The 27,506-nt window shown below is 38.7% G+C and overlaps 1 protein-coding gene across 1 annotated transcript in view; it reads right to left on the reverse strand.

Annotated features, from left to right (window-relative positions):
• Positions 1-1,866: 1,866 nt before the first annotated feature.
• LOC124135960 (nebulin-like) overlaps positions 1,867-27,506 on the reverse strand; it is a 118,180-nt gene continuing 92,540 nt past the window's right edge. The window contains exons 13-24 of the mRNA XM_046501678.2: positions 24,691-24,801; positions 22,718-22,744; positions 17,425-17,583; positions 16,024-16,173; positions 13,101-13,169; positions 12,585-12,662; positions 11,124-11,183; positions 9,951-10,004; positions 9,602-9,676; positions 7,826-7,885; positions 5,917-5,945; positions 1,867-4,907 (exon numbers count right to left, since the gene is read on the reverse strand). Of these exons, the coding sequence (XP_046357634.1) occupies positions 4,731-4,907; positions 5,917-5,945; positions 7,826-7,885; positions 9,602-9,676; positions 9,951-10,004; positions 11,124-11,183; positions 12,585-12,662; positions 13,101-13,169; positions 16,024-16,173; positions 17,425-17,583; positions 22,718-22,744; positions 24,691-24,801 (1,049 nt within the window). The 3' untranslated portion in view covers positions 1,867-4,730. The remainder of the gene's footprint in view (positions 4,908-5,916; positions 5,946-7,825; positions 7,886-9,601; positions 9,677-9,950; positions 10,005-11,123; positions 11,184-12,584; positions 12,663-13,100; positions 13,170-16,023; positions 16,174-17,424; positions 17,584-22,717; positions 22,745-24,690; positions 24,802-27,506) is intronic.

Consider the following 27,506-nt stretch of genomic DNA (forward strand, 5'->3'; position numbering starts at 1 on the left):
ACAACCTCCGTGGTCTTGTGGATAGACTGTCTGCCCGTGTCATACTAAAAGATGGTACCTGATCTCTTTGTCAATTGTTCATGTGATATATATATATTTTATTAACCAAGAAACATGCATCAATATTATTTTACACAGAAAGTATATAGTAAAAGATTGTTTACAAATATCTGTGTTTGTCTTTGCTGATTCTGTTAATGACATGGGTACAATGTGTGAAGCCCATTTCTGGTGTACCCCGCCGTGATATTGCTGGAATATTGCTAAAGGCGGCGTAAAACCATACTCACTCACTCACTGTTAATGTGAATTCAACAGAAAAGACTTGATTTGCTTGCATGCTGCTTCAAGCTGCGTGATCACTTTCAGTAGTGTGGTCATTTAAGGTGACACAGTTTGCATGTCAGGAACCTATGAATATGTTTCTTGGTTTGACGGCACCATATTCCTCTGCTCATGGGTTTCACCAAAGTGGTAAACGTCGAAGACCTGCATCACTTCAGGATTTCCTCCCACTTCATGCTGACAGGCCAGGATACAACTCACCACACACAATTATACTTCTACTTTGCAATCTGCAAAAGGACAGCACCCAATTTATTAAGCAGGAATCCACTCCATCAGGATACGATGCTGGACAGATTCTTAATTTCATCCGCTCTTCTGACTCATATGGGGCCTGAAATGTTCCCCAGCAGCCTAAAGACGACAAACACATGACATATTTCTATATAAGTTTATCAACAAGTGGAAGGGGCATGAAGAGTTGTCTCCCCTGACAGGGGGACCAAAGTGACGGCTATAGAAGCTACTATACTACATCATCATACAAAACTCTCCGTTGTCTAGTGCAACAGTGACAGGCAACTTGTAAAATAGACATCTGAATAACAGAAGCAGCAACTGTCTCCGGCCCATGCTGGGCCAGGCCAAACATAAAACAATACCTTCCTCACAAAATAAGACTCTCATGGTAAAACTTCAAACCTTTGAGCATTTGTAATTTGTCTGGATTTTCGGCATTAACACAATTATCTGTTCAGAAATAAAATTTAACATGCATGACCTAGGGATCTAAAATGAGGTTTAAAACAGATTCTGCATTGTTTATTACAAAATCTAATAATACTAGAACTAATAGGAAATCTTACTAGTTGAAGCACCAAAGATTATTATGGTATGAAACTATTAATGATTTAGCTGAAGTAGGCATTGTTTAACTGTGTATATAAAGAACTTATATTGTCCTGGTAGATACAACAATACCAACCAACTAGGCTATACTGATTATGTGTGTCATCACAAACATGCTTGAATATATCCCACTACTGTTCCTGAGAGCTAAATACATGGAGAGGATATGTCCAAATCAAAAACACTATAGAATTTATTTTTGACACTTGAATCATAAGTCATAATAACGATAATTGTTCTGTTGAAGTATTCCATGTATCTCAAGAAAAATAATAATCTTATAACCTATAATTTTTTTCTTGATAAAGATCTAAAAATTTCACAATTTTCCTTGGTGACAAAAGTGTGTGCCCAAAGTACACACATTTTTCATAGTTCAAGTAAATTGAAATCTTTATTCTAATACTATTTCAAACTTGGATAGAGCAAATAGACTGCAGAAAGCTAGCAACAAGATATAATACAATGGGAATCTGACGAATTGGTTTATAAATACAAGCTAGCTACATGCAGATCAACAGCAAGAGAGGGGGGGGGGGGGGGGGGGGGGGGCTAAGAAGCATTGGGAAGATTGGGGGAAAGAAATGAGCTACTACGCCTTTCCGAGGTTTAGCTATATTAAATTTTCATATGACAGCGTTACTCTATCTTCCTTATGACTTTTTGTATCGATACAAAATGACTGTTATATCCTGAAGTCTTACCATTGGACACAAATCTTTTTCTAACAAAAACAAAGTTGGTGTGAATCCAACATTTGTACAATATGCTTCTAAAAGTTAGTTTTTCAAGTTGGAACTGGACAATTAACTACACCTACCTGACAACACCCCAATATCCCAGAACCTATAGACCCCAGAGATTCCACAATCAATATCAAGTAGGTTCATGAAGTGAAGAATTAGAACATTAAACATCAGAACATTAAAATTAAGAAAGTTCCCAAGAGACAAAGCATGGTAGTCAAATCCCATGCAGATCAAACATAATCTGGTACAACATCCTGCTGATAGAAGTTACGTGGAAACAATTCTTGTAATATCCCCCACCGTAAAGACCCAGGTTTACAGTGATGTCACAGGAACTCCACCAATATCCAACCTGGCATGTCTCAATGCAGCTTACTGGCTCACTGCTTTAAGATGGCTGCATTACAAACTGGTGGATTTAAGTTCACTAAGACTGACAAAATCATCTGTACAAATTTGAATTGTTCCCAAACAGCAAACCTGGGCAACAAATTTGGACATAATTTACGAAATGTGTGATAATGTTAAACTGTGTGATGAAGATATATGTTGTCCTGGCTCTATCCACCAAGCAGTCTTAGCGCTAAGGTTATTGTAACTCCCATACATTAACATAGGCGTACAATCGTAGCGCTAAGATTGCTTTGTGGAAAGAGGCCTGTAATGAAAACCAAAAAGAGGACCATAATTTCATATTCATTTCACAATTTCTATGTTGATCCATGTTCAAGTTAAGACAAAATGTATTGCGTGCCTTGAGTTTGATTTACAACATAGATAAAAGTCTTACCTTTTTATACAGTTTGCATAGGGATATCAGTGAGCATTCGACACTCTGGTGTATAAGTATAATATATAGACAACATTTTTAACAAATCTGGCAAACATAAAATTCCCCCACTTTGGAGAGGAATTTGTCAACTAACAAACTATATAGGACTATCACAAAGGTTATGAAGTGTTAAGTTACACAGAAACAACTTGTAATAAGATCTTGAATTAACACAATCTTCACTGTGGCTTGCAACGATAATATCAAACTCCGTTGTCATAGCGATTAAATGGACAGGTATAACAATATCCTCCAAGGAAATTACTCATTCTTCAAGTGCCATTTGGAATTGTCTTTCAATTAAATTAATTAAATCACAGTACTAATTGATATGTCTGTATGTTTCAGTAGAAGCATGTTCAGGATGCTTCACTACATAATCAGACACTGTAGCCATGGTAACAGATAAATATTATGCAGGAGCGATATTCCAACCCGTCATACACTATAAGAAAACTTACAACAGAACCATAGCTTCGAGAAATTATTATACAAACATGTACATAATACATTCATGCAGTATGTATACGGAAAGGACAGAAAGGTCACGACATAACTCCTTTTTGATTAACATAAGATTTAAATCTACATGCTGTTAAGTTTCAATACATATACAAGAATATTCAATAATTGCGTCAAAAAATGATTCTGAATTTTGGGGTTTTCTCTCGCATAAATTTCTTGACAGTTGTGAATACGTAAGTTTTATTGACAAGACAGTGATCACCATCAATGAATGCACTAGGAAGCTATACTAGCTATATCGAGGACAGCACTAAGAGGGAAGCAAATTTTTTGCAAAATAATCACCAGTGAAGAAATGTATATGGACAAACTTGTATGATCAATATAACACACATATAAACAAAAGACATCTAGTATCTCGTTGGCAAACTTCATCAAAGTCATTCAAGGGACATGAAATTCTCCATGCAAAGTAGACTTCAAAATTATGCACAACATTTTTCAAATGGTCAAAAAATTCTATTCTTCAAAATGTATTAAAATATCCATTCCAATATTCTACTGACTACGCCCAACTTTACAGTTCTTAGAGGGTTGTATATGTTACAGACAGCAAATTCTCTATATATTGTGCAACCATGTCAATGTATTCATATCAACATGACCCTGAATGACAAAGCATCCACAGCTGGTTACCATGGGTACCACATAATATCCATGGTTACCACATGGCGCCAATGGTCTTAGTCATAGCATGGACTGAAGCGTGCCTGGCATGTGGCAAAAAAAAAGACAAATTAGGATTGCCATCAACTGTAATAATCTTAGAATAATAAAACATTTGGATAAAATATGAATATATGTTTAGGAAAAGCAGTACCAACAGGGACTTGCTTGTAGTGTCAAACAGGAATGGCGACATGAGTATTCCTGTTACCGCATTGTCTGCGTACCTATCATCCTAGACAAAGCTGAAGCAAACCGTAGGTGTTTGCAGAGAGGACAAGATGCACAGTCTAAGAATAATCTGCTGTGCTGGTCGTTTTATTTTAATGACTTTTAAAGACAAGTGTCAGAACTCTCAATAATTCCCAGAATTCAAAGTTGATAAAGATTTTTGTAAATAAGTAGAAGAGCCTTTGAACACAGAGGACCAAATGTCACAAATTTACAAACCAATGACACATGCACCAACAGTATTATAACTTTAACTTTCTGAAATGCCCATTCATGTTGTGTTCAAATTTCAATGGAGCTGCTTCCAGCCACCTTGTCTAAGAGTCTGGTATCAGCGATTGGCTAAGTTAACAAACTATTGTGTTAAGACTAAAATATTAAAACAATAACAGCTCCCTTGGCCACGTTTGCTCATGTGCGATTCCCCAGTGGCGAGAGGCGTACATGAGTGCAGGTCTGAGCCAAGGGTAATGTCTATCATCCCCAGTCTCACACTAAACAACAAGCACAAGGATGTGTACTGCTGGCCACACCTAGTTAAGACGCTGAACGTAGTTGGAAGGCAACATTCCCCGCTTGTTTGTCCGTTCTACTGTGCCATACATCCAGCCGTCATCCACAGGTTCACAGTTGATGATTACGTCGTTCTCCATAAAGCTCACCTCGTCCGTATCAGCTGCTGCGTAGTCGTACAATGCTTGAGAGACAATCTGAAGAAAGGGCAGTTGTTTTTAATGTAGGCAAGAATCAAAGTTTCTTAGGCATTAGTCATTCTCAGTTCAAGCTACAAACCAACCATACTTACATTGACTCAGTCTATTTCTGTTTTAAGTAGCACACTTTGTTTCTGTTTTTATCTTTATTTACAATACAATGAGTGTTCAAGAATATATCTACATATGCATTATATGTTGAAGGCTTATTATAAGTGAGATTGGTTTTACCCAGCTTCAAGTTATTTCCAGCAATAACATGGTAGGGGACACCAGAAATGGAAGTTCACATGATTGTGCGAATTGAACTGGGTCTTCGGCATTACAAGCGAATACTTTAACCACTACCGCAGCGCCCAGTCAGCTTGTAATGAGAATACATGGCCACACAGACAGTCACGATATGCAGGTAAACTTCAGATGACTTCGTGTTCATGTTTAGGCTCTGTGCCTCACGTACATCTAAAGTCAATGTTGATATACATGATGTACATGCTGTAAGGTTTGGTTTGTTGTTTAACGCCGCACTCAGCAATATTCCAACTATATGATGGTGGTCTGTAAATAATCAAGTCTGGACCAGACAATCCAGTGATTGACATCATCAGCATCGATCCATGCAATTGGGATACGAGGACATGCATCAACCAAGTCAGCGAGCCGGACCACCCGATCCCATTAGTCGTCTCTTATGACAAGCATAGTCACCTTTTATGACAAGCATAGTCGCCTTTTACGGCAAGCTTGGGTTGCTGAAGACCTGTTCTACCCCGGATCTTCACGGGTCACATGCTGTAAGGAGTTTAAACTGTAGAGGTTAGAAAGATTGGCATGACAAACTATCAAAATGTCAATGGCCAACACAATTTTACACGTAAGCTAAGACAAATATGTCATACGTAATCGTAATACAGAATTGACAAGCAGGTTCTAAAGTAAAAAGGTTTTCTAAATTTTGTTCATATTGTGTTGCACTTTAGCATCATGTGTTGTGTCATAAACTTACCCCTTTGTTCTGTTTCGCAGGTTGGGGAGCTGCAACGAACAAAAAGGAATTTAGGAAGGTGTTCAATGTAGAAGTAAGCAGATCTAGTGACTCACCTAGGAGCATGTTTTGCCAGGATTGGATAGAGTGAGTGAGTTGGGTTTTATGCTTCTTTTAGCAATATTCCAGCATTATCACAGCAAGGGACTCCTGAAATGGGCTTTACACATTGTACGCATGTGGAATTCGAACCCAGGCCTTCAACGTGATAAGCAAATGCTTTAACCACCAGGCCAGCCCATCACCATCAGGTTTGACAGAAGTATACTCCAATAGATACAACGAAAATCAACCTTCCACAACACAATGACGAGTCAAGAGGTTCAAGACAATTTTGTCTTTTGAATCAATTTGTTCAAAAAATATTTGCAGAGACATATATACAAATTAAATGTGTATCAGGAGATACACTTTCAATATCACCTGTGGTTAACCTGAAAAGACAAAAGATCTGAGTTCCTACAGCTGAAGTAACTTGACTGCAACACTTACCTGCTCTCTACACACAGACAATGTCAGATCATTCAGAAGTTAGTAGCTGTCAATGTCAATATTTCATCTAACTCTAATCACACATCATGCAAAATGAAAATGGTTAATCAGAATAACAACTTTAAACATCACACTGAATGAATCTGTGATATCCGATATCTCGGAGATGACAATTGACCTGTGTTGGATTGAAGCTCATGAGCCTCAAATGACGATTGGAACAACTGCTGGAGAAATTCATATCTGACTGTCCCACAGCAGTAAGCATGTACACCGGAATCTAACACATGTCTATATTACATGTACTAGACCGACCTCTACTTACACTTACATTGACAAAGTGCCATTCACTTGGTATAATACACAATGAAACCAGAATACCCACATTGCAGAACATCCATCAGTGTTTAGCCTTCTCTTGGCCGTACACTGATATGTTCCTTGTCCTCACTGAGCAGTGTGACTTCCACACTACCCTAAGTTACCTGCCCTTTCTGTGTATCTCTTGAGGAAAGCCTGCAACCCTAAGCTCTTGAAGGCAACAGCGGGGCAGACACAACAGTGCATTGATGCACACATGGGTAGGTGAAAGTACAAAGCACACACTGAGCACAGGACACTAACACAACCAGCACCAAGGCTTTTTTCCTCACCTGTCAGAGAGGTATATCATTCACAGTGGTCACACTTATCCTCGAATATGTTTGGAATCTGAATGAATGTCCTTTAAACTGTCTTCTTGTGAGATCTCATACATCTCCTGAGGAACTGATAAAATCTATCTCCTCACCTGTTCTGATGTCTCCAAGAAAGCATGAATAGATACTATGGAGCTCACTGCATTGTTCAAAAAGGTGCAAACACGGCATGGCTTGAAGCAGTCATATAATCCTCACCAGTTCGCTTTTCTATGTATAACACAAACCTACCTGTGAAAGAGGGTTTATTGTAGGACATACCTTTGTTTCTTTAATGACATTACATGTACGGTATATATACAACACTTTCAACAACAAATGGCAGCAGTTTTTGTCAGGGGTTGCCTGCCTTAGATGTCTGCATGTTAAAAACTGTGCAAACACTGCATCGCTTGAAGCACTCATACAATCACTGACAGTACGCCATTATGCAAGGTTTGAAACTGATCACCTACCTTCACATACCTCGGTTCGTTTCAGGATATAGAAACAAATTTCCTTTGATATATTTTTGTTTCTACTACAATATCCATCCAGTTCTGTCAGAGCAATAGCAGTTTTTATTTACCGATTTTCTTTACTGAGTAACAAACTAAGTGCAAGAGCTCTACAATAAATGACCCCAAGCTCACACCAGTTGTGCAGAGATAGAGGTAGACAGAGTGGTGAAGACATCTTACCTTCCTCATCCACCTGGTACGTTGTTCTAAAGCCGGCGCCAACAGCACTAGGTTCCTCCACTACACCAAACATCAACACAATAGCATGCAGTCAAACAGGCACAGCAGGGGGCACATTGTGCAATACTGTTTGTCTTGTAACAATACTGTTGTCTTGTAACAATGCTGTTTGTCTTGTAACAATACTGTTGTCTTGTAACAATGTTGTTTGTCTTGTAGCAGTTTCTTAAGGTTAAAGGATTTTAGGATTACGTTTATTTATTTGGCATTCTAAATATCTAAATCCTGAACAATTCATATTTCCTGATCTTTAACCACATACTCATGATCATAAAATCATTAATAATATTGCCACTGTATTCCAATTTAGATTCAAACAATGGGAATTCCTTTAGAGAAACATAAGTTTAACAGTTTACATGTATATTACACAGGAATCTCAGCATCTTTAGATATTACATGGTGTTTAGTCGTGTACAGAAGCCAATAAACTACTCAAAAATAGTGTAAGAAGACCTTATTCTTTCAAATTACTATAGTTATGTTAAGGCATAACTAAAGTAATATGAAAGAATTGGGTGTTCTTCTTTTGAGTAGTTTATAAAGTAATACTTAGGTTATAATACTACACAAGATTGCTGCTACATTTAGTTACTACTTACAGAGAAACTTAAACTATAACTAAAAAGCCACACATATTAGGTAGTTATAATATTCTGGACTTAGTAATTTATACGAGGTAAAATAGAAATCAACACACGAGATCTTCAGTTAACTCCAACAAATATGTTTTCTGGAGACACTACATTACTTACAGCTAGCCAAAGTATCTGACTCTACATTAACCCCTTACTGCCCACTAGCCACAGATTCTGACTCTACATTAACCCCTTACTGCTAGCTAGCCACAGATTCTGACTCTACATTAACCCCTTACAGCCAGCTAGCCAAAGTATCTGACTCTACATTAACCCCTTACTGCCAGCTAGCCAAAGTATCTGACTCTACATTAACCCCTTACTGCTAGCTAGCCACAGATTCTGACTCTACATTAACCCCTTACTGCCAGCTAGCCACAGATTCTGACTCTACATTAACCCCTTACTGCCAGCTTGCCACAGATTCTGATTCTACATTAAACCCTTACTGCCAGCTAGCCAAAGTATCTGACTCTACATTAACCCCTTACTGCCAGCTAGCCAAAGTATCTGACTCTACATTAACCCCTTACTGCTAGCTAGCCACAGATTCTGACTCTACATTAACCCCTTACTGCTAGCTAGCCACAGATTCTGACTCTACATTAACCCTTTAGTGCATGCTAGCCACAGATTCCGACTCTACATTAACCCCTTACTGCTAGTTAGCCACAGATTCTGACTCTACATTAACCCTTTAGTGTATGCTAGCTACAGATTCTGACTCTACATTAACCCTATACTGCCCACTAGCCAGAGTATCCAACTCAACATTTACCCTATACTGCTAGCTAACCAAAATTTCTGCCTCAACATTAACCCTATACTGCTAGCTAGCCAGAGTTTCTTCCTCTACATTAACCCTATACTTCTAGCTAGCCAAAGTTTCTGACTCTACATTAACCCTATACTGCCAGGATGAGTTTCAGACTCTACTTTAACCCTATACTGCCAGGATGAGTTTCTGACTCTACATTAACCCTATACTGCCAGGATGAGTTTCTGACTCTACATTAACCCTATACTGCCAGGATGAGTTTCTGACTCTACATTAACCCTATACTGCTAGGTTACATACCAGGTGGAGGGGATGAGGAGGACAAACCCACAGTTGGACTGAAGCCTCTACTGGTATTGTCTTCTTCAACAAGATCTGCATATAACAGTTATAGAAAAGTAATCTCCGACACTAGCACAAACTAAATGCAAAATGTTGAAACAAACGGACGAAATACAATTAGGAGTGTACTTTTGAAATTCTTACAACAAACTAGTGACCAACATGATAAATAATATAGAACCTTAGTTAAAATAACTTCTTAACATAGCTATGATGGAAGTGGAATATATTGGTATTATACACTGTATACAGTTTATATCTCTTATGCATGTGTTACACTGTTGGAAGCTAGAGACCTGGGACGTACCTGGTGTATCTACTGAGTATGTTGTTTGGAATCCCCCACCACTGATGTCTGCCTCTGTTTCACACCCAATAGGAAGAAAATAGATCACATGCGAGCCCTACTTGGTCATATAGAACAACTACAGCAGAGATCCAATTAAAGAGGAGCTAGGCTCAGACATCACTTGACCATATGGAACTATAGCAGAGATCCAATTAAAGAGGAGCTAGGCTAAGACATCACTTGACCATATGGAACTATAGTAGAGATCCAATTAAAGAGGAGCTAGGCTAAGACATCACTTGACCATATGGAACTATAGTAGAGATCCAATTAAAGAGGAGCTAGGCTAAGACATCACTTGACCATATGGAACTATAGTAGAGATCCAATTAAAGAGGCGCTAGGTTCAGAAGAAACATAAGCAAGTGAATGTTGTTTTATGCTACAGTCTGCCATATTCCAGCTCTACAGACCTGACATTATCAAGTCATGATTCGTGACATGAATAACCATCGAGGCCATCGGGGCACAGTGTCACACAATGAGCCAGGTCACACATTTACATTCGATCCTTCTTAGTGCACTCTTTCACCAATGATAGGGTATGGGACCTACCCTGTAATTGTATCTCCTGCTGTGAAAGCAAATTTGTATCTAGAAGTGATATTTCACCTTGTTTAATTTTCCACAGACTGGTTACCCAAAATTACAAAAAGATAGCATTCCCATTCCACACTGGGTACAACCAGTGAACAAGTAAACATCTGTCTAGCCTAACACCTCTTTAACCAATGAAATACTCCTGTAATTTTTGTAAATAAAAAGATTCTTAGGTTTCTCTAAAAATATTGTTAGAAGCAATACACATTGATGTAATCTGATCAAAGAATTCCATATTTATTTTCACGAAGCATAATTTTCACCTCTTAAGATCTACCTCAAATAACAGTACATCCTTTGCAAACTGACAACTCTTAAAACTTTGATTCAACAATATAAACAAACTAACAGAATGAAGATCAAAGAGAATAAAAATAACATAAAAAAAGAATATTATATAAAACCCATAGCCTCCGATTCATTGCCATTCCAAAGATCAACTGTGCACTTAACGTAACCATGTTAAAATTTAGGTAAATAACGAAAGTAGAAACGAGGTAAAGGAGATGCTACTGAGATGGACTAACGTACCGTGTGATTGTGGCGTGTAGGGAATAGACTGGCTGCTGACTCGCGTGTCCTCCGGGGAACCTTGTCAACCATAGTTGGAGAATAAACAGCATGCATTCCTTCTACTTCAACATCTTCACATAAACTCAGGCGTCTCACTTAGTCAACAATACAACAGCTACAGGATGAAAACTAGCTGTTGCAGCCATTTTGTCCTTTTGATGACAAACCAAATAAGGTCAAAACTGTCGAAGGCAACACTATTGCAGCTTGTGACATACTATTGATACTTATTTTAGGCCTTACATTTTATATTGTTGGTTTATGAAGACACTGACAGACAAAAAATGACAAAAATTAAAAGAAATAAATTACTAGTGACCAAAAAATTAAGCCGACTCAGTTTTACTATAAGGTGAATGAAAAGAATACGAGATTTCAGTACTGTGTTCGTACGAAATGGTGAATAATATGTATAAAGGTATTTATTCTAACAAAACACTTTCTTTCTACATCTTGCAATGTTAAAACTTGTTTGTTTTCATTTATTAGCAGCAGTACTTATCTGAAAGTTCAATATGATTTTAAACAATTCGACCAATTACATTGTTTTTTGGCCAAAAGTTTGGGAGTTAGTAGGAGCTACCATCCTAGCCACTGGGGTGTGATGACACACCAGGTCAGCCAGGTCAACAAAACAATCTCCCACCTCAGTAATGCCCATACTGAACAGCCATTGTGGCCACTGAATCCCATCAATGCATCTTAAAATAGTCATGAATCAGCAAGACATGTCATTCTTGGTCTTTTTATATCAGTGCAAAAATTAGATTGTTTAATTTTGTAATTATTTTTACACACATTCTTCTATGGTTGATGCCAAATTATTGATAAAGCTGTTATTGTTGTTATAACATTATCATGTTTTCAAGAAAAACAGTACTGCATGTTCTTTATCAACAAATGCATAACCATGTGGAGAGCCAAGATGGGCTCGATAAAGCTCTGGTTGCCAACAGAAAATTAGCGTTTCAGGGACAAGCAGAGAGATTCATTGATTTCGGAGATAGGAAGGGCAGTCTTAAGGGAAGAATAAATTATAAAACATGCTGTAAAATATATAATATGTGTCTTCGGAAACAAATTGATTGTTTTGGAAAAAAGGGAAAGGTAACAGGATTGGAAAAAATACTTACACTGAAATAAAAGGGTAAGGGAGAAGGGGGATGGTCAGTTCTGGGCCATGACAATAGGGGAGGGCAGATAAGGATGTCTGGTATAGAGTCTCACAAAGGAAGGTGCTTCAAGTTGTTACTTATTGCAGAGTGTGCAAGACTTTAATATGGGAGCATGACTTCTTACAGTAAGCTAGCCTGTAAGATGGGAGCATGACGTCTTGCAATGTGTGCTAGCCTTTACATGGGATCATGACTCCTTGCAATGTGTGCTAGCCTTTACATGGGATTGATGCGATTTGCCTACCCTGAGGAGAACTCGGAATATCTGTCGGATAGGTTGTCCTAAACCCTCCGCCAACAACCTCGGGGGCCTGAGGTTCTTCTACAGAAAAACAAACATGACCTGTATGCTGACAATTCTCACTCATAGTCAGGGCACGGCACTTGTTTTTAACAGATACAATAATGTAGTGTATTACTCCTATAACAATCTATAGCTACCAAGTGTTAACCTTGATACATTAATAATTATATCTGTTTCTTTGTAGAATTTCAACTAAATATAATTCATTCATGTTAAGAGAGTTTACTTTTTTTAAGTTTTAACACAATATTTTCATTGAGATATTGGAAATATGACTGGATTTTTTTTACAAATTCTAAAACTTAACCTTCCTGGAGTTTAAAAATTACTAAAACAAATACAAAGCAAAGACCAATGAGCTTCAATATACATGACCATAAATTTATTAACTCTGGTCATTTGCACTTTCTTCAATTTAGAAGCAACACACTGTCTTGTGTATACTACTTGACCTACCCTGAGTTTGGTCACTATAAGGTTCGGGGACAGGCTCTTCCTCCTTGACATCAGGTGTGTCTTCCACAACTACCCACATGACGTAATGAGTGAGAAACACATGCAACTCATGCAGTTATGAGACATAACTATGAAAATAATCCAACAGTATGAGATGGGGGGTCATACGACCCTGCCTCACCACCGGGTGACGAGGAGCAAAATGGTGACAGCATAATAATGTGAAGGAACATCTTCAGATAGAAACATAAAAGTTACCATCCTCGTTAAAAATTCAACCAAGCTGAAAAGGCTTCAGTTGGTTTAGTTGTCACTCCATGAGCAGCTTACAGTGATGAGTGAGTGAGTGATCTTAAGCCACTTTTAGCAATATTCTAGCCAAATCAGGATGGGAGGGGGGACACTAGAAATGGCCTTCACACATTGTACCCATAATGGGATTTGAACCTTTCGCTTGATAAGTGAACACTTTAACCACTAGGCTACCCCACTGCCCTTCACAGCAATGAGTGAGTGAGTGAGTGAGTGAGTGAGTGAGTGAGGTTTTACTCCGCTTTTAGCAATATTCCAGCAGTATCATAGTGGCAGACCCCAGAAGTGGCCTTGAAACATTGTACACATGGGAAATCAAACCCAGGCCTTCGTCATGACAAGTAAACACTTTAACCACTAGGCTATGCACTGTGAGTGAGTTCAGTAATCTCACTGTATGTACATTTAATGTGGGATCAGAGAGAAATTAGTATTCAAACCCTGATCATGTGGCCTCTGAGAAATGCAGCACCTCTCACCACTTGGCCACCTGTGCCCCCCACCACAATCCCTCAAATGAGCTGAATTTTCACAAAGTCTTGTTTTCTGTCATGGCATGCTTTTCAAATCATCAAATTAAATTAACTTCAATAGAAAAATGCAATGGCTTTTAACCTCTAAACCAAATGAACTAAAACATTTTCAGCTTAAATGTAAATACTTTATCATCATTTACAGTTATCAAGAGCAAGATAATAGGCAAAATGTGCTTAACAGTGCCTCAAAACACATTACTTTTGTATTCTCAAGTTCCTGTATCAAATCACATCAACTGTGCATAAGCATGGCTTCATAGATAACAGTTAATTCCCTTCACATTTCCTTGATACAAGTGGGGAGTTTGACATTTATTATATCGGAATAAGTCTTGCCTATCACTTGATTTTCACAGTGGATTAATGCAGTTATGGTGACTGAACTTAAATGTGGTATGAGATGAAATGACTGTTTCAAGCAAACATGTTAATTTAACATCTCCCAACAAACACAGAGTAACCACCACATAACCAAACTGTGTAGCAACAAGCATTCCTGTGTCTGTCAGAACTAGATGGAGGAATGATATTCTTCTGGGGTCCACTGATGATGTGGGTGGGTGGGGAAGGTGTGTATTGACAGGTTGGTGGGGCAGGTGTGTATTGACAGGTGGGGAAGGTGTGTATTGATGGGTGGGAGGGGAAGGTGTGTATTGATGGGTGGGAGGGGCAGGTGTGTATTGGTTGGTGGTGGGGTAGGTGTGTATTGACAGGTGGGTGGAACAGGTGTGTATTGACAGGTGGATGGGGCAGGTGTGTATTTACAGGTGGGTGGAGCAGGTGTGTATTGACAGGTTGTTGGGGCAGGTGTGTATTGACAGGTGTTTGGGGCAGGTGTGTATTGACAGGTGGGTGGGGCAGGTGTGTATTGACAGGTGGGTTTGGGCAGGTGTGTATTTACAGGTTGGTGGGGCAGGTGTGTATTGGTAGGTTGGTGGGGCAGGTGTGTATTGACAGGTGGGTGGGGCAGGTGTGTATTGACAGGTGGGTGGGGCAGGTGTGTATTGACAGGTGGGTGGGACAGGTGTGTATTGGTAGGTTGGTGGGGCATGTTGTATAGGTTTGTGGATGGGGTAGGTGTGTATTGACAGGTGGGTGGGACAGGTGTGTATTGACAGGCGGATGGGTCAGGTGTGTATTGACTGGTTATTCCGGCAGGTGTGTATTGGTTGATGGGTGGGGCAGGTGTATTGGTTCGTGGGTGGGGCAGGTGTGTATTGGTTGATGGGTGGGACAGGTGTATTGGTTGGTGGGTGGGACAGGTGTGTATTGGTTGATGCATGGGGCAGGTGTTTTCCGATGCTTCTAAAGTGTAATATATTCATTGGAGGGTAGTAGGTTTGCAAGCCAGGACAGAAATATCCCATGTGTTGAAGACCTTCACATCTCTCATTACATCAATATGTCTATGTTTTGTTTGTTGTTTAACGCCACACTCAGCAATATTCCAGCTTTATGACGGCAGTCTGTAAACAACCGAGTCTGGACCAGACAATCCAGTGATTGACATTCTGCGCATCAATCTACATAATTGGGAAAACCATGAGTCGCATCTTACGACAAGCATTGGTTGCTTCAGACCTATTCTAATCCAGATCTTCACGGGACGTCATTGTACAAGATGCTGTTTCCTTGACTTATAGTACACTAAAATTCATATGCTTTTTAAAGTAGTTGTTCACAAGGTGTGTAAACATTAAATGAAAATCCAACAAACAATTCTTAATGTTTCAAAATACCATGACAATCATCTATAAGTATTCAAGGAAAAGGAAGGGAAAAACTATGGAAATCGAGGCTCTTGTCAGAAAGGTAATAAGGTATTGTCAAGGGTATCAAGGGGGTCATGGCATCAGCTGGGACAAAGGTGTCAGGGGATGTTTTCCAGGACCAACGGACCTTTGATTAAGGGTTCTGTAGAAAAATAAGGAAGAGGAGCTACAATAAGGACCAACCCACTGCTGGCAAACTGAAATGAACCCTGACCACTACATGGTGGATGAGATCTGTAAAGTGATGAGGCTAGGTGTGAGGGTGCAAGCACAGCATCACCACACTTGAGTATTGCCACCTACCTTGCACAGGCCTAAAGGGTGTGTACATGGACCCCTGGCCTGGCCGCGCCTGCGGCTGAGACGTGTACTGGCTGCTTGGAGCAGGGCTGCTGTTTGGCATTGGGTTAAAGTTAACTGACCCGATCTGCCTTTGCACGGAACTAAACTGGCCTGTAAATGCAACGCACTGTGAGTAAGCAGAGTTACACGGTGCTGGAAAGTATTAACCTGTTAGCGGGAGCTTGGGAGAGTCTGTTAGGGGGAAGCTTTGGTTGGATGGATGCAGGGGCCATCCTTCTGACAGGCACTCATGTTTCTAAACCTGCTGGAATATCCTTGTGAACATTTGACCATCATTGAACACAAATCTGGATCAACATTTACTGGAAAACTATTCAGAGATTCAGGTTTACTAACATCTTGATTCCTTCTTAATATCTAAAAATCATGTTCTGAATAATCAGAGGACAAAGAAATACCATTTCTGGGTCATCATGCACAGTTTTGTTTCATTTTTCAGTGGCTTCGAAGATGTGAAAGTTACAAGACGGAACGAGCAACAGATGCATGCGATTTCAGTAACTAGCCTAGTCTTGGACCAGTAGAGCCAATAAAGATATAGTGGACTCCGTCTAAGTCCAAGGACCAAAACAGAGTTACTTTTTCGAAATGTTTTTTCAAAAATCTTCATCCTCTTCAAGAAGAGAGTGAGTGAGGTGGCAATATTCCACAGTTAGGGGCACATGTCCCTCACACTTTGAACCTTCGGTGGGCATCAAAACCAGTACTTTGGCATGACAAGCCAACACTTTAACCACCAGGCTATCAATACACCTCTCCAACACAGCCACTTATCTCCACATCAACTGATTCTGTGACAATGGCTTGAACAGGGATGGTATATTAGTTATATACCCCGTCTTCAACTGGAAAGTTAGTCATGACAATGGGCTGAGTCTCTTCACTCTGCTGGACAGTAAACATTTCACTGGCATACATTTCAAATTTCAAAAAACATTTTATGAGGATCGATAGCTCACCCAACCTCTACACAAGGACTCCATTCATATGATCCTCCATGGTGCTTCTACAGCTCTAACATCGACACAATAACATAGAGCTACAACAACCATTGCAGTGCAAATAGTGCTTCAGTGACCAACCATTTCAGGGTTGATGCTGGCGACTTGCCCTTGTAGTCAGACAAGTCAGAAATCTTTTACACCAAGTCCAGATGAAGCCATGGAGTAGCTCACCACGGACTTGCACTCGCAGTCAGACAAGTCAGAAATCTTTTACACCAAGTCCAGATGAAGCCATTGAGTAGCTCACCACGGACTTGCCCTTGTAGTCAGATAAGTCAGAAATCTTTACCCAAAGTCCAGATGAAGATACCAGTTAGCTCACCATGTTATAGCTTACCTGGGGGGCTGTAAGGTGTGGGTGCAAACATGGCGGGGGAGCGGGGCTGCTGGCTCGGCACCGACTGGTACCCGGTGGGTTGGGCCGCGAGTATCTGGTTAGGTATTGGGTCATAATCTGCAATAGACCCAATCTGCCTCCTACTCTGGTGATTCTGCTCTGTAAACAAACAAACAATTACCAAACCATATCACCCATAGTAATAGAATGATTGTATGTAATAACCTTACGATATTTGCACATGTGCATTTTAATTATTCTCAATGCTGATTGGTCAATTGAAGCCATGACATCACAGTGCTTCTAGTTGAGAAAAATATATGATGTCATCATTGTTCATGACATCACAAACTGATTACATTTTTTCATCTGACCAACAGGCTGCCTTCAGTGAAGTTTCTCTGTAGGGTTGACATTTCATACCCTTTTTCCTTCATTTTCTCTCATAATGTCAATGAGTAATATATATAATAGGAATTCTGGATTATCTGTCCTTCGTGAATAAAAGTGTACGTCCATTGACAAAGGCTCGGGATTAACATTATTCATTCATTGTGGACTGATAATCCGCTCTTTGTTTTTCCCCTGATTATTCCCTGTTTGAGCCTGTTTTTAAAGTATATGCTGCTGTTAGGGACAGCACTGTGACAGCTACATCCACCTGACCTGTACATGCATCTATGCAAGTATGTAGATGCAAGTATGTATATGCAAGTATGTAGATGCAAGTATGTATATGCAAGTATGTAGGTGAGGTGAGGTGAAATGGGGTTAAACGTCGTGTCCAAGATTATTGCACTTATATAGCGACGTGCATGCACGTGTGTGTGTGTGTGTGTGTGTGTGTGTGTGTGTGTGTGTGTGTGTGTGTGTGTGTGTGTGTGTGTGTGTGTGTGTGTGTGTGTGTGTGTGTGTGTGTGGCTGCTTGTACTAGAATGGACTGATGCCGATTTATAGTGCTAGCCCACTGAGATACCATGCCGCAGTTTAACATGAATACCTCAGACTCCGAGCCGTCCAGTCCTTGCTTTAACCCCTTTATCCGGAGCGCCAGACAGGGTAACAACAAGTACCATATTTTAACGTCTTTTGGTATGACGCGTCCGGGGATCAAACCCCGGACCTTACGATCTCCGGGCGGACGCTCTACCACTAGACCACGGAGGCGGTGCAAGTATGTAGATGCAAGTATGTAGATGCAAGTATGTAGATGCAAGTATGTATATGCAAGTATGTATATGCAAGTATGTATCTGCAAGTATGTACATGCAAGTATGTATCTGCAAGTATGTATATGCAAGTATGTATATGCAAGTATGTACATGCAAGTATGTACATGCAAGTATGTATCTGCAAGTATGTACATGCAAGTATGTATATGCAAGTGTGTACCATACAGAGATTATTACCTTCATGTGTTTCCGTATGATATATATCATATATTAGAATACAAATTGTATTAAGCGAACTATTGGTGAGCATAAGACACATTATTTATTCCTGATATTTGATATTTATGACACAGAAACTCACAAGGGTAATAATTTCTTTATCATATATTGCTATTCTTCCAATAATTCATGTTTAAGCAGCAATGTCACTCGAAGTAACTTTAGAAACTGTTTATGAATAAAGTGTTTGAGTGAAATGACCCCACTTATCATATATAGTATCAAATGTCATGCAGCCATACACATCAGGAAACCCTATCAAAACTTATTGGGCATGTTATTCAATAATTTATTGAGAAAGCAGATATTGCATGGGAGCTAAAACAGTAGTTCTTGACCTCATTTGCATATTTATCTATCATGCCTCCCAGTATATTTGACTGGTATATTGCATCGATGATACAATCCATTATTGGTCGCATTACGTGCCATTAAAAACATTTATATGACCACTGTTTTTTTCCATCATACATATAAAATCAGATGTTCTGCTTTTCACCGAGTCAATCATAATCATGGATAGACACAATGGGTCATATCCATCTATATGTAGTCCACAGCTCGTTTCAGACTAGTGGTTTAGTAAATTGATTAGATGAGGGATATAACAACTAGCCTGCCAAGATTGTTACTAGTCTCGGACAAAGTCAACCCTGTACCAGCAATAGCGATCAGCTGCACCGAAGTGCAACGCTTAGAGTTATTATTATTTTAAATATATTTAGTAAAAGCTGCAACTAATTTAGCATGATATTGGAATATATTATTCCTGATAAAAAAATAGTTTCAGATACAATTTGTCCTGATCCTTGCATCAAAATCTTTTAAAGTTATATCATTGGGTAAGTTTTAACCAAATTAGCGTTCGATTCCAAGAAAAACGTGTGTACAGCTGATTGCTTTTTCCGGCTTTGTTTACGAGAAAATACACAAGGGAATCTTAATCTCTGCATGTAAAACAATGCCAAGCATTTTTTTCTGTGAATAATTTTTTTTTTTAATTTCTCCAAAATACTGTATCTGCTAGAGGGGTTGCGGACCATACTCAAGAAAATATGGTAACTTGTATTTAGCTGTGATTAGCAAACACAAAGTGTGGAGAAAGGAAACAACCTTCTGTGAAGGATGTCCTGTGACAAAACAATGATGAACTGTCTATATGTTAATGTTAAATGTCATGAAGTCATGTGATGATATGAAATTACTGATCATAATAAATAAAAAAACAAACAACTTAAAATCCAAGTTAAACACAAAATGAAACTTAAATCAGAGGCCATATGAGATGACCTAAACCAAATCTTGGATCATGACTTGAATTGTCAAATTATTTCTTTAACAAATATTACATCCACAACAAACACAAATGATAAACAAAAGCATGCAACATTACAAAAGCTCAACACAAATAAAATATATTAAATAAAAGACAGTCATACGCACAAAAGGTTGTTCTTATTCATCAATAAATGATGATTTACTATGGACTGAAGGCCATTCACTGAGTGAGTGAGTGAGTGAGTGAGTGAGTGATATTCATGATCATATTCACATTATATACATAAAACATAAACAATCTTATCAGGGTGAGCTAGATTATATACTACTTAAAAAATGTTAAGGAACACCCAATTCTATCATATTACTATAGCTAATCTGTCATGCCAAGACAGATTTACTATACTAATATGAAAGTCAGGTGTTCATTTACTTCTTTATAGTAGTATATTATTGCTTTAATTTTGTTGTAATGTTTCAGTATATAATTGAATTATCATTATGAAATAGTTGGTGAGTGAGTGAGTGAGTTGAAATGAAATGAAATACAAGGACTAAAATATCGACCAAGGTGAAAACAATGGTGACATTCAATACGTGTTTCTATTATTATCAGTTGACATGAGCAATGTCATAACAAACTTATGTAATGTGCTAGTTAGGCCACAACAAACTCTACTCTACTCTACCCAGTGAAATGAGAACTGACTGGACATTATCTTTCATTTTAGAAGACCTCAATTGATTAATTTTGGAATAAACTGACTAATACATTTTTGAAAGTGAGTGAATGTTGTTTCATGCTAAAAGTCTGCAAATACATGTAATTAAATCAGTCAGTGCGTGAGTATGGTTTGAAGCCGTTTTTAGCAATATCACGTCAATATCACGGCAAGGGACATCGGGAATTAGTCTACAAGGAAAAGTCACTGGTCCTCCCTCACCCAAGAAAATCAGACTGATGTTAATTTGAAACCATGTGGTACGAGCGACATATTCAGTACTTTTGGCTACATTCACCAGTTATATATTTTTTTGTCTCAATGTCAGAAAAAACGTACCACTCAGTTCTAGCATGAGTGCTTTACAAAGTCCTGAGTTTTCTATACAGCCGGAACTTATTCAGTAGAAGCAACTGATTTGTTGTGGCCCAAGTAGTGATATTAATAACGTTCATGTTTGATGTTATACCCTGTTAAGACAAACTAAAGTTTGTATCCAAATGTTACAGTTGATGAGTGAGTGTTACAAATATGTCCATATCTCCATGTTACGGTTTATATCAAACTCAACATGTTATACAGTGTTATAGCATATTTTAACAAGTTAATATCAAACATGTTATTATCTTCTGTATTGACCAACTCTGACACACCATGTAACAGGCATCCTTGATTACCCTGATTTTCATATCTCCATTGTATTATGTAACATCCCTGGACCCATCTTCCATAGCTTCATTTGTGGCCTTCGAAACATGTGAAAGTTGCTGCCCAATCATTTGTTTGTTTGTTGTCTATATAGAGAATCTCACCCGCAAGCCTCAGAGTTTTTCCACTTTTATCAACTTGTGTTGATATATTAGATGTCAAAAGACATGAGGGTGAGATTTATTTATCATCAAACATCAATCTTAAATCGAAATATACGCGAGAAAAAAATCTGTGATTTGTAAAAGCGATATCTACAATGTAGATCTTGCTTGATCTCACCCAAGCTAAATCTCCTGTGGGAACCTGTTTGGGATGATAAATAACACTCAGCAATATTTCAGCTATATTTCAGCAATATAACAGAGGTCTGTAAATAATCCAGACTGGGTCAGACAATAGTGATTGATATTGTGAGTGATCTTCGCAGTCAGGTTACAAACACACACTATCAACCACACAAGCCACTTAGTCACTTCGTGTGACCAGCATAGGTAGCTGGGACTAGCTTAGACTAACATCTAGTCTCTGAAATGAACTATCTTACATAAAAAACAAGTTGTTAAGTTATAGTTATAAAATATAATAAAAAGAGCACAGAGGCTTTCTTCATTTTCAGAATATTGCAGTAATCTAAACTTGCCAAATGACTTGCATGGGCTGGATATATTTGTTTCAGGGTCTGTATGACAGATTAGGGATTAGTTCTAACCTAGGATAAAACCACATGGTCCATCCCATGCAATCAAATAAAACTCATGACTGAGAGAATTTCTGTGAAAGGTTCCTTTGTTTAATGCCGCACTCAGCAATATTCCAGCTATATAACGGCGGTCTGTAAATAATCGAATGTGGACCAGACAATCCAGTGATTGACATCATGAGCATTGAGATTATCATCACTGAGATTATCATCACTGAGATTATGATCACTTCCTAAAAGAAGACGTGGTATCGACTTGTTCCAGGGTTCATAACAGAATGGAGATATAATACACTGGATGATCGTGGATGTGTTTCGGAAATGTTAAGTGTTGATATCCCTCGACAGAAGGCCCTGGAAACTGCAGGAGCAAATTGTTCAGCGATAGGAAAGATATAAGCTTTGCACAAAGTAGTCTTTCTGTTACTTACTCTCATCATCAAATACCTCAGCTTCTTCTACAAATGAAGGGTAATTTTAATATCACAGTCAAAATTAGGATTCAGCTTTTTATCATCCTTAATTTTCATTTAACATGCAACACAAGAATATCTGCACTGTTCAGACATCAAACACGAAGAATGCCAGAGTAAAATAAGGAAATAACAAAACATGATGAATGTTGCTGAATGTCTGAAAAAGTAGACAAATGAGATGCATGTGAACAACAATAAAAGAAATGTCTACAAGTATATCTAAAAATTGCAAAAATACCATCAATATCTTGGAATCCTTTTGACCAAGCTTACGTCAACTTAGTCAAACAAAAACATATGCAAGATATTCCATTTTGGACTTTTAAATATCTTTCTATGAAAACATCTAATTCTGCTTCAGGTAACATTACTTTAAAAAAAAACTTACCATCTATTTTTTATAAGGTCAAATAATGATATTTACATCTCTGAGTAGTTATCCAAAGTATTGAGCATTATTATCAATTTTCTTGCCCAAACATTTCAAGGCAAAACACAGAACAAAATCTAAAAATAATATGAAATATTTGTATCAAGAGGTGGCCGAGTAATATGTAACCAATTGTTTTTTTCCTTCCAAACCTAATTGGACGATTTAATGAATACAGTAAAGTACGTTTATAACGAACACGCTTATAACAAACTGACGGATATAACCAACTGATTTTTTGGTCCCGACTTTTTGCTATAGTTATGCTGTATATATGCTTTTAACAAACTACGGTTATAACAAACTAAAGTTAGTGGTCCCTTCGAGTTTGTTATAACAGTAGTTTACTGTGATTTAGAGTAAGCTACTTCAACTACTCCTGGACATCCCTAAAGAACCCAACTTTTAAGTTTATTTATATACTACTCAAAAGAAGTAAAAGAATGCCAGATTCTTTGATATTACCATAGTCAATCTGTCATGGCATGACAGAATAGCTACAGTGGCATGAAAGAATCAGTGTTCTTTAACGTCTTTGAGTAGTATATATTCAGCACCTTGTGGTCTGTACTGACTTAAGGACCATGTCCAAAATACCTGTGTAGTTGATAAGTATACACAATACACGACTGTCGTGTCTGGCAAGACAGTCTGCACACAATATTAGTGGACAACAACAACAACACAGCAGACAGATATCATCTGTAACAACTGGTTCCAAGAGTCATGCAGCACCAAGTTGTGGATGCCATTAATAGTGGTAAGTTACAAATTCACATCATAAAATGAAATCTAAATCATTTCCTACGAAAACCAATCTTTCAGGTACTTCCACATGTTGAGTTAATTGAAGTGTTATCTAAGTATAACTCCATACTGAACATGCACACATAGCTAAATTAACTAGGTAACCACACATAGCATTAGAAAATACTTTCATTTGATGCATTAGAAAATACTTTCATTTGATGTAAGGGAAAACAAATCTAACATATAACAAAAAAACACAAACCTTTCAATCAATATTTAGAGTCACCTCTTTAAAAACACAATTCTACTTTACTAACTTTCTGCAATCCATACTCTAAACATTTTCAACAAAAACAATGTCTTACTTATTCCTAACCTTTAGAGGATATTATCGGGTTTAGATAATGGATCAAGCAAGAAGATAACTTCCTTAAGTAATACTTCAGAATGAACACATACCCTAAAACCCTCCATATCCACTGCTTACATAATTTTGATCATGTATTTGATAAAATCTACAATCATACTAAAATTTGTTTCTAGTCCAGTTGTAATAAGACAATCAAGACCTAAGATTTTGAAAAACATTTTTCCTATTGTCAAAAAACATTTATGACCTATAAATTTACAAATGGTTCCATAATTACATTAACAAGATCTCAGAAATAAGATTCATGAAGATGGGATAAACTTCCACTACTGTTGTTGAGACTACTGTTGTTGTGACTGTTGTTATTGTTGTTCTTACCTTCTCCTTTAGAGTTGTAGACATGGGTGGGTTGGTTTTGTGGGGGAGTAGCCACGGCGGTGGGCACATAGTCAGTTATGCTACCTGGGTTCTTGTGACCACGCCTGCGAGCTGTTGAGGGTACATGCAAAACACAAACAAGCATAGCAGAACCCAAACTAAACATTGTAGCAAAATGGTAGATGATAGGATCAGAAGTGATGGTACTCCACCCAATGGGAGGGGATATAGGATCAGTAGTGATGGTCCTCCACCCAATGGGAGGGGATAGGATCAGTAGTGTTGGTACTCCACCCAATGGTAGGGGATATAGGATCAGAAGTGATGGTGCTCCACCCAATGGGAGGGGATATAGGATCAGTAGTGATGGTGCTCCACCCAATGGGAGGGAACATAGGATCAGTAGTGATGGTGCTACACCCAATGGGAGGGGATATAGGGTCAGTAGTGATGGTAAACCTCCCAATGGTAGGGGATATAGGATCAGTAGTGATGGTACACCACCCAATGGGAGGGGATATAGAATCAGTAGTGATGGTACACCACCCAATGGTAGGGGATATAGGATCAGTAGTGATGGTACTCCACCCAATGGGAGGAAATATAGGATCAGTAGTGATGGTGCTACACCCAATGGAAGGGGATATAGGATCGGAAGTGATAGTAAACCACCCAATAGTAGATGATAGGATCAGTAGTGATGGTACTCCACCCAATGGTAGGGGATATAGGATCAGTAGTGATGGTAAACCTCCCAATGGAAGGGGATATAGGATCGGAAGTGATAGTAAACCACCCAATAGTAGATGATAGGATCAGTAGTGATGGTACACCACCCACTGGGAGGGGATATAGGATCAGTAGTGATGGTAAACCACCCAATGGTAGATGATAGGATCAGTAGTGATGGTGCTACACCCAATGGGAGGGGATATAGGATCAGTAGTGATGGTACACCACCCAATTGGAGGGGATATAGGATCAGTAGTGATGGTAAACCACCCAAAGGTAGATTATAGGATCAGTAGTGATGGTACTCCACCCAATGATAGGGAATATAGGATCAGTAGTGATGGTGCTCCACCCACTTGGGGGAATATAGGATCAGTAGTGATGGTGCTCCACCCAATGGTAGGGGATATAGGATCAGTAGTGAAGGTACTCCACCCCATGGTAGGGGATATAGGATCAGTAGTGATGGTACTCCACCCAATGGGAGGGAATATAGGATCAGTAGTGATGGTGCTCCACCCAATGGTAGGGGATATAGGATCAGTAGTGATGGTACACGACCCAATGGGAGGGGATGTAGGATCAGTAGTGATGGTACTCTACCCAATGGTAGGGGATATAGGATCAGTAGTGATGGTACTCTACCCAATGGTAGGGGATATAGGATCAGTAGTGATGGTGCTCCACCCAATGGGAGGGGATATAGGATCAGTAGTGATGGTACACCACCCAATGGAAGGGGATATAGGAACAGTAGTGATAGTAAACCACCCAATGGTAGATGATAGGATCAGTAGTGATGGTGCTACACCCAATGGTAGGGGATATAGGATCAGTAGTGATAGTAAACCACCCAATTGGAGGGGATATAGGATCAGTAGTGATGGTAAACCACCCAATGGTAGATGATAGGATCAGTAGTGATGGTACACCACCCAATGGTAGGGGATATAGGATCAGTAGTGATGGTACTCCTCCCAATGGTATGGCATATAGGATAAGACTCCAAAAAGGGCATTGAAGATTTAAGATCAGTAGGGATAGAACAACCTAATGATACAGAATATCGAGTCAGCACCAATCATATTGCACCATCAGTGGGCAGATTGTGGGTCTTAGTCACAACTAACACAAGACATCAAATAATGTTATCTTAAAAGTGTTAAAACTTCACAATCCAAACGCATTCCTTAAGTAACAGGCACAGTTACTGAAGCAACGTTTAAAGATAGAGAAGAAGATATTTAAATAACATCATCAAAAGAACATTTCAAAGATGGCTTGACCAGGTTAGTATGAGAGATTAGACAGTTTCACACAGAGCCACGACTGACAAATGTTAATTGCACTCATATCATTGTTATGTAAGGAACATGTTCTGATTCGATCAGTGTTTATTTATAGGAAAAGACAAAAGTGTTGAAATTTATAACATGTTCCAGTGTCGGTCAAAGGAAACATAACATACTGTTTCAAATTTTGACTTCTCTGCAACATTAATCATTTATTTTCACATCCTTCATAAACTCTACACTGACCCAGGGTATTCTGTCGGAGATCAGAGGAGGGGGTATGAGATGACAAGAATTAAACAGCAACTTAAAATGGCAGTATTTAAGCTGATGCAGCAATAACAGCATAGTGTATGACATGTAACACCATGGACCGATGAGGCGGATACAGTGAACTCCACAACAGTGTGCCTTGTTCAGCATCATATAAGGACTGGGGATAATGGATCAGTACTGATCATACTGACCATCTTTACAAGACACTTTTAAGCAATGTACCAGGTAGCCCTTGCTATTTAGTCTATGTTGCTGGCATAAGTCGACACTTTTCACAAAAGACAAATGTCATGATAGTGAGTGAGTTTGGTTTTACACCGCTTTTAGCAATATTCCAGCAATATCAGGGCAGGGGACACCAGAAATGGGCTTCACACATTGTACCCGAAATGTCATGATAATTAAGACATTTGTACCTGACTGGAGTTCACTGTTTGAGATTTTGAAGATGAACGTGAATTGGGTTCAGAAAGGAAACTGAGGACACAGAACTAAATAAATGATGAGCTGCTTGAA

This window comes from Haliotis rufescens, unplaced genomic scaffold (genome assembly GCF_023055435.1).
Source record: "Haliotis rufescens isolate VD_foot unplaced genomic scaffold, xgHalRufe1.0.p SCAF_4, whole genome shotgun sequence".
In the NCBI taxonomy this organism is placed as follows: domain Eukaryota; kingdom Metazoa; phylum Mollusca; class Gastropoda; order Lepetellida; family Haliotidae; genus Haliotis; species Haliotis rufescens.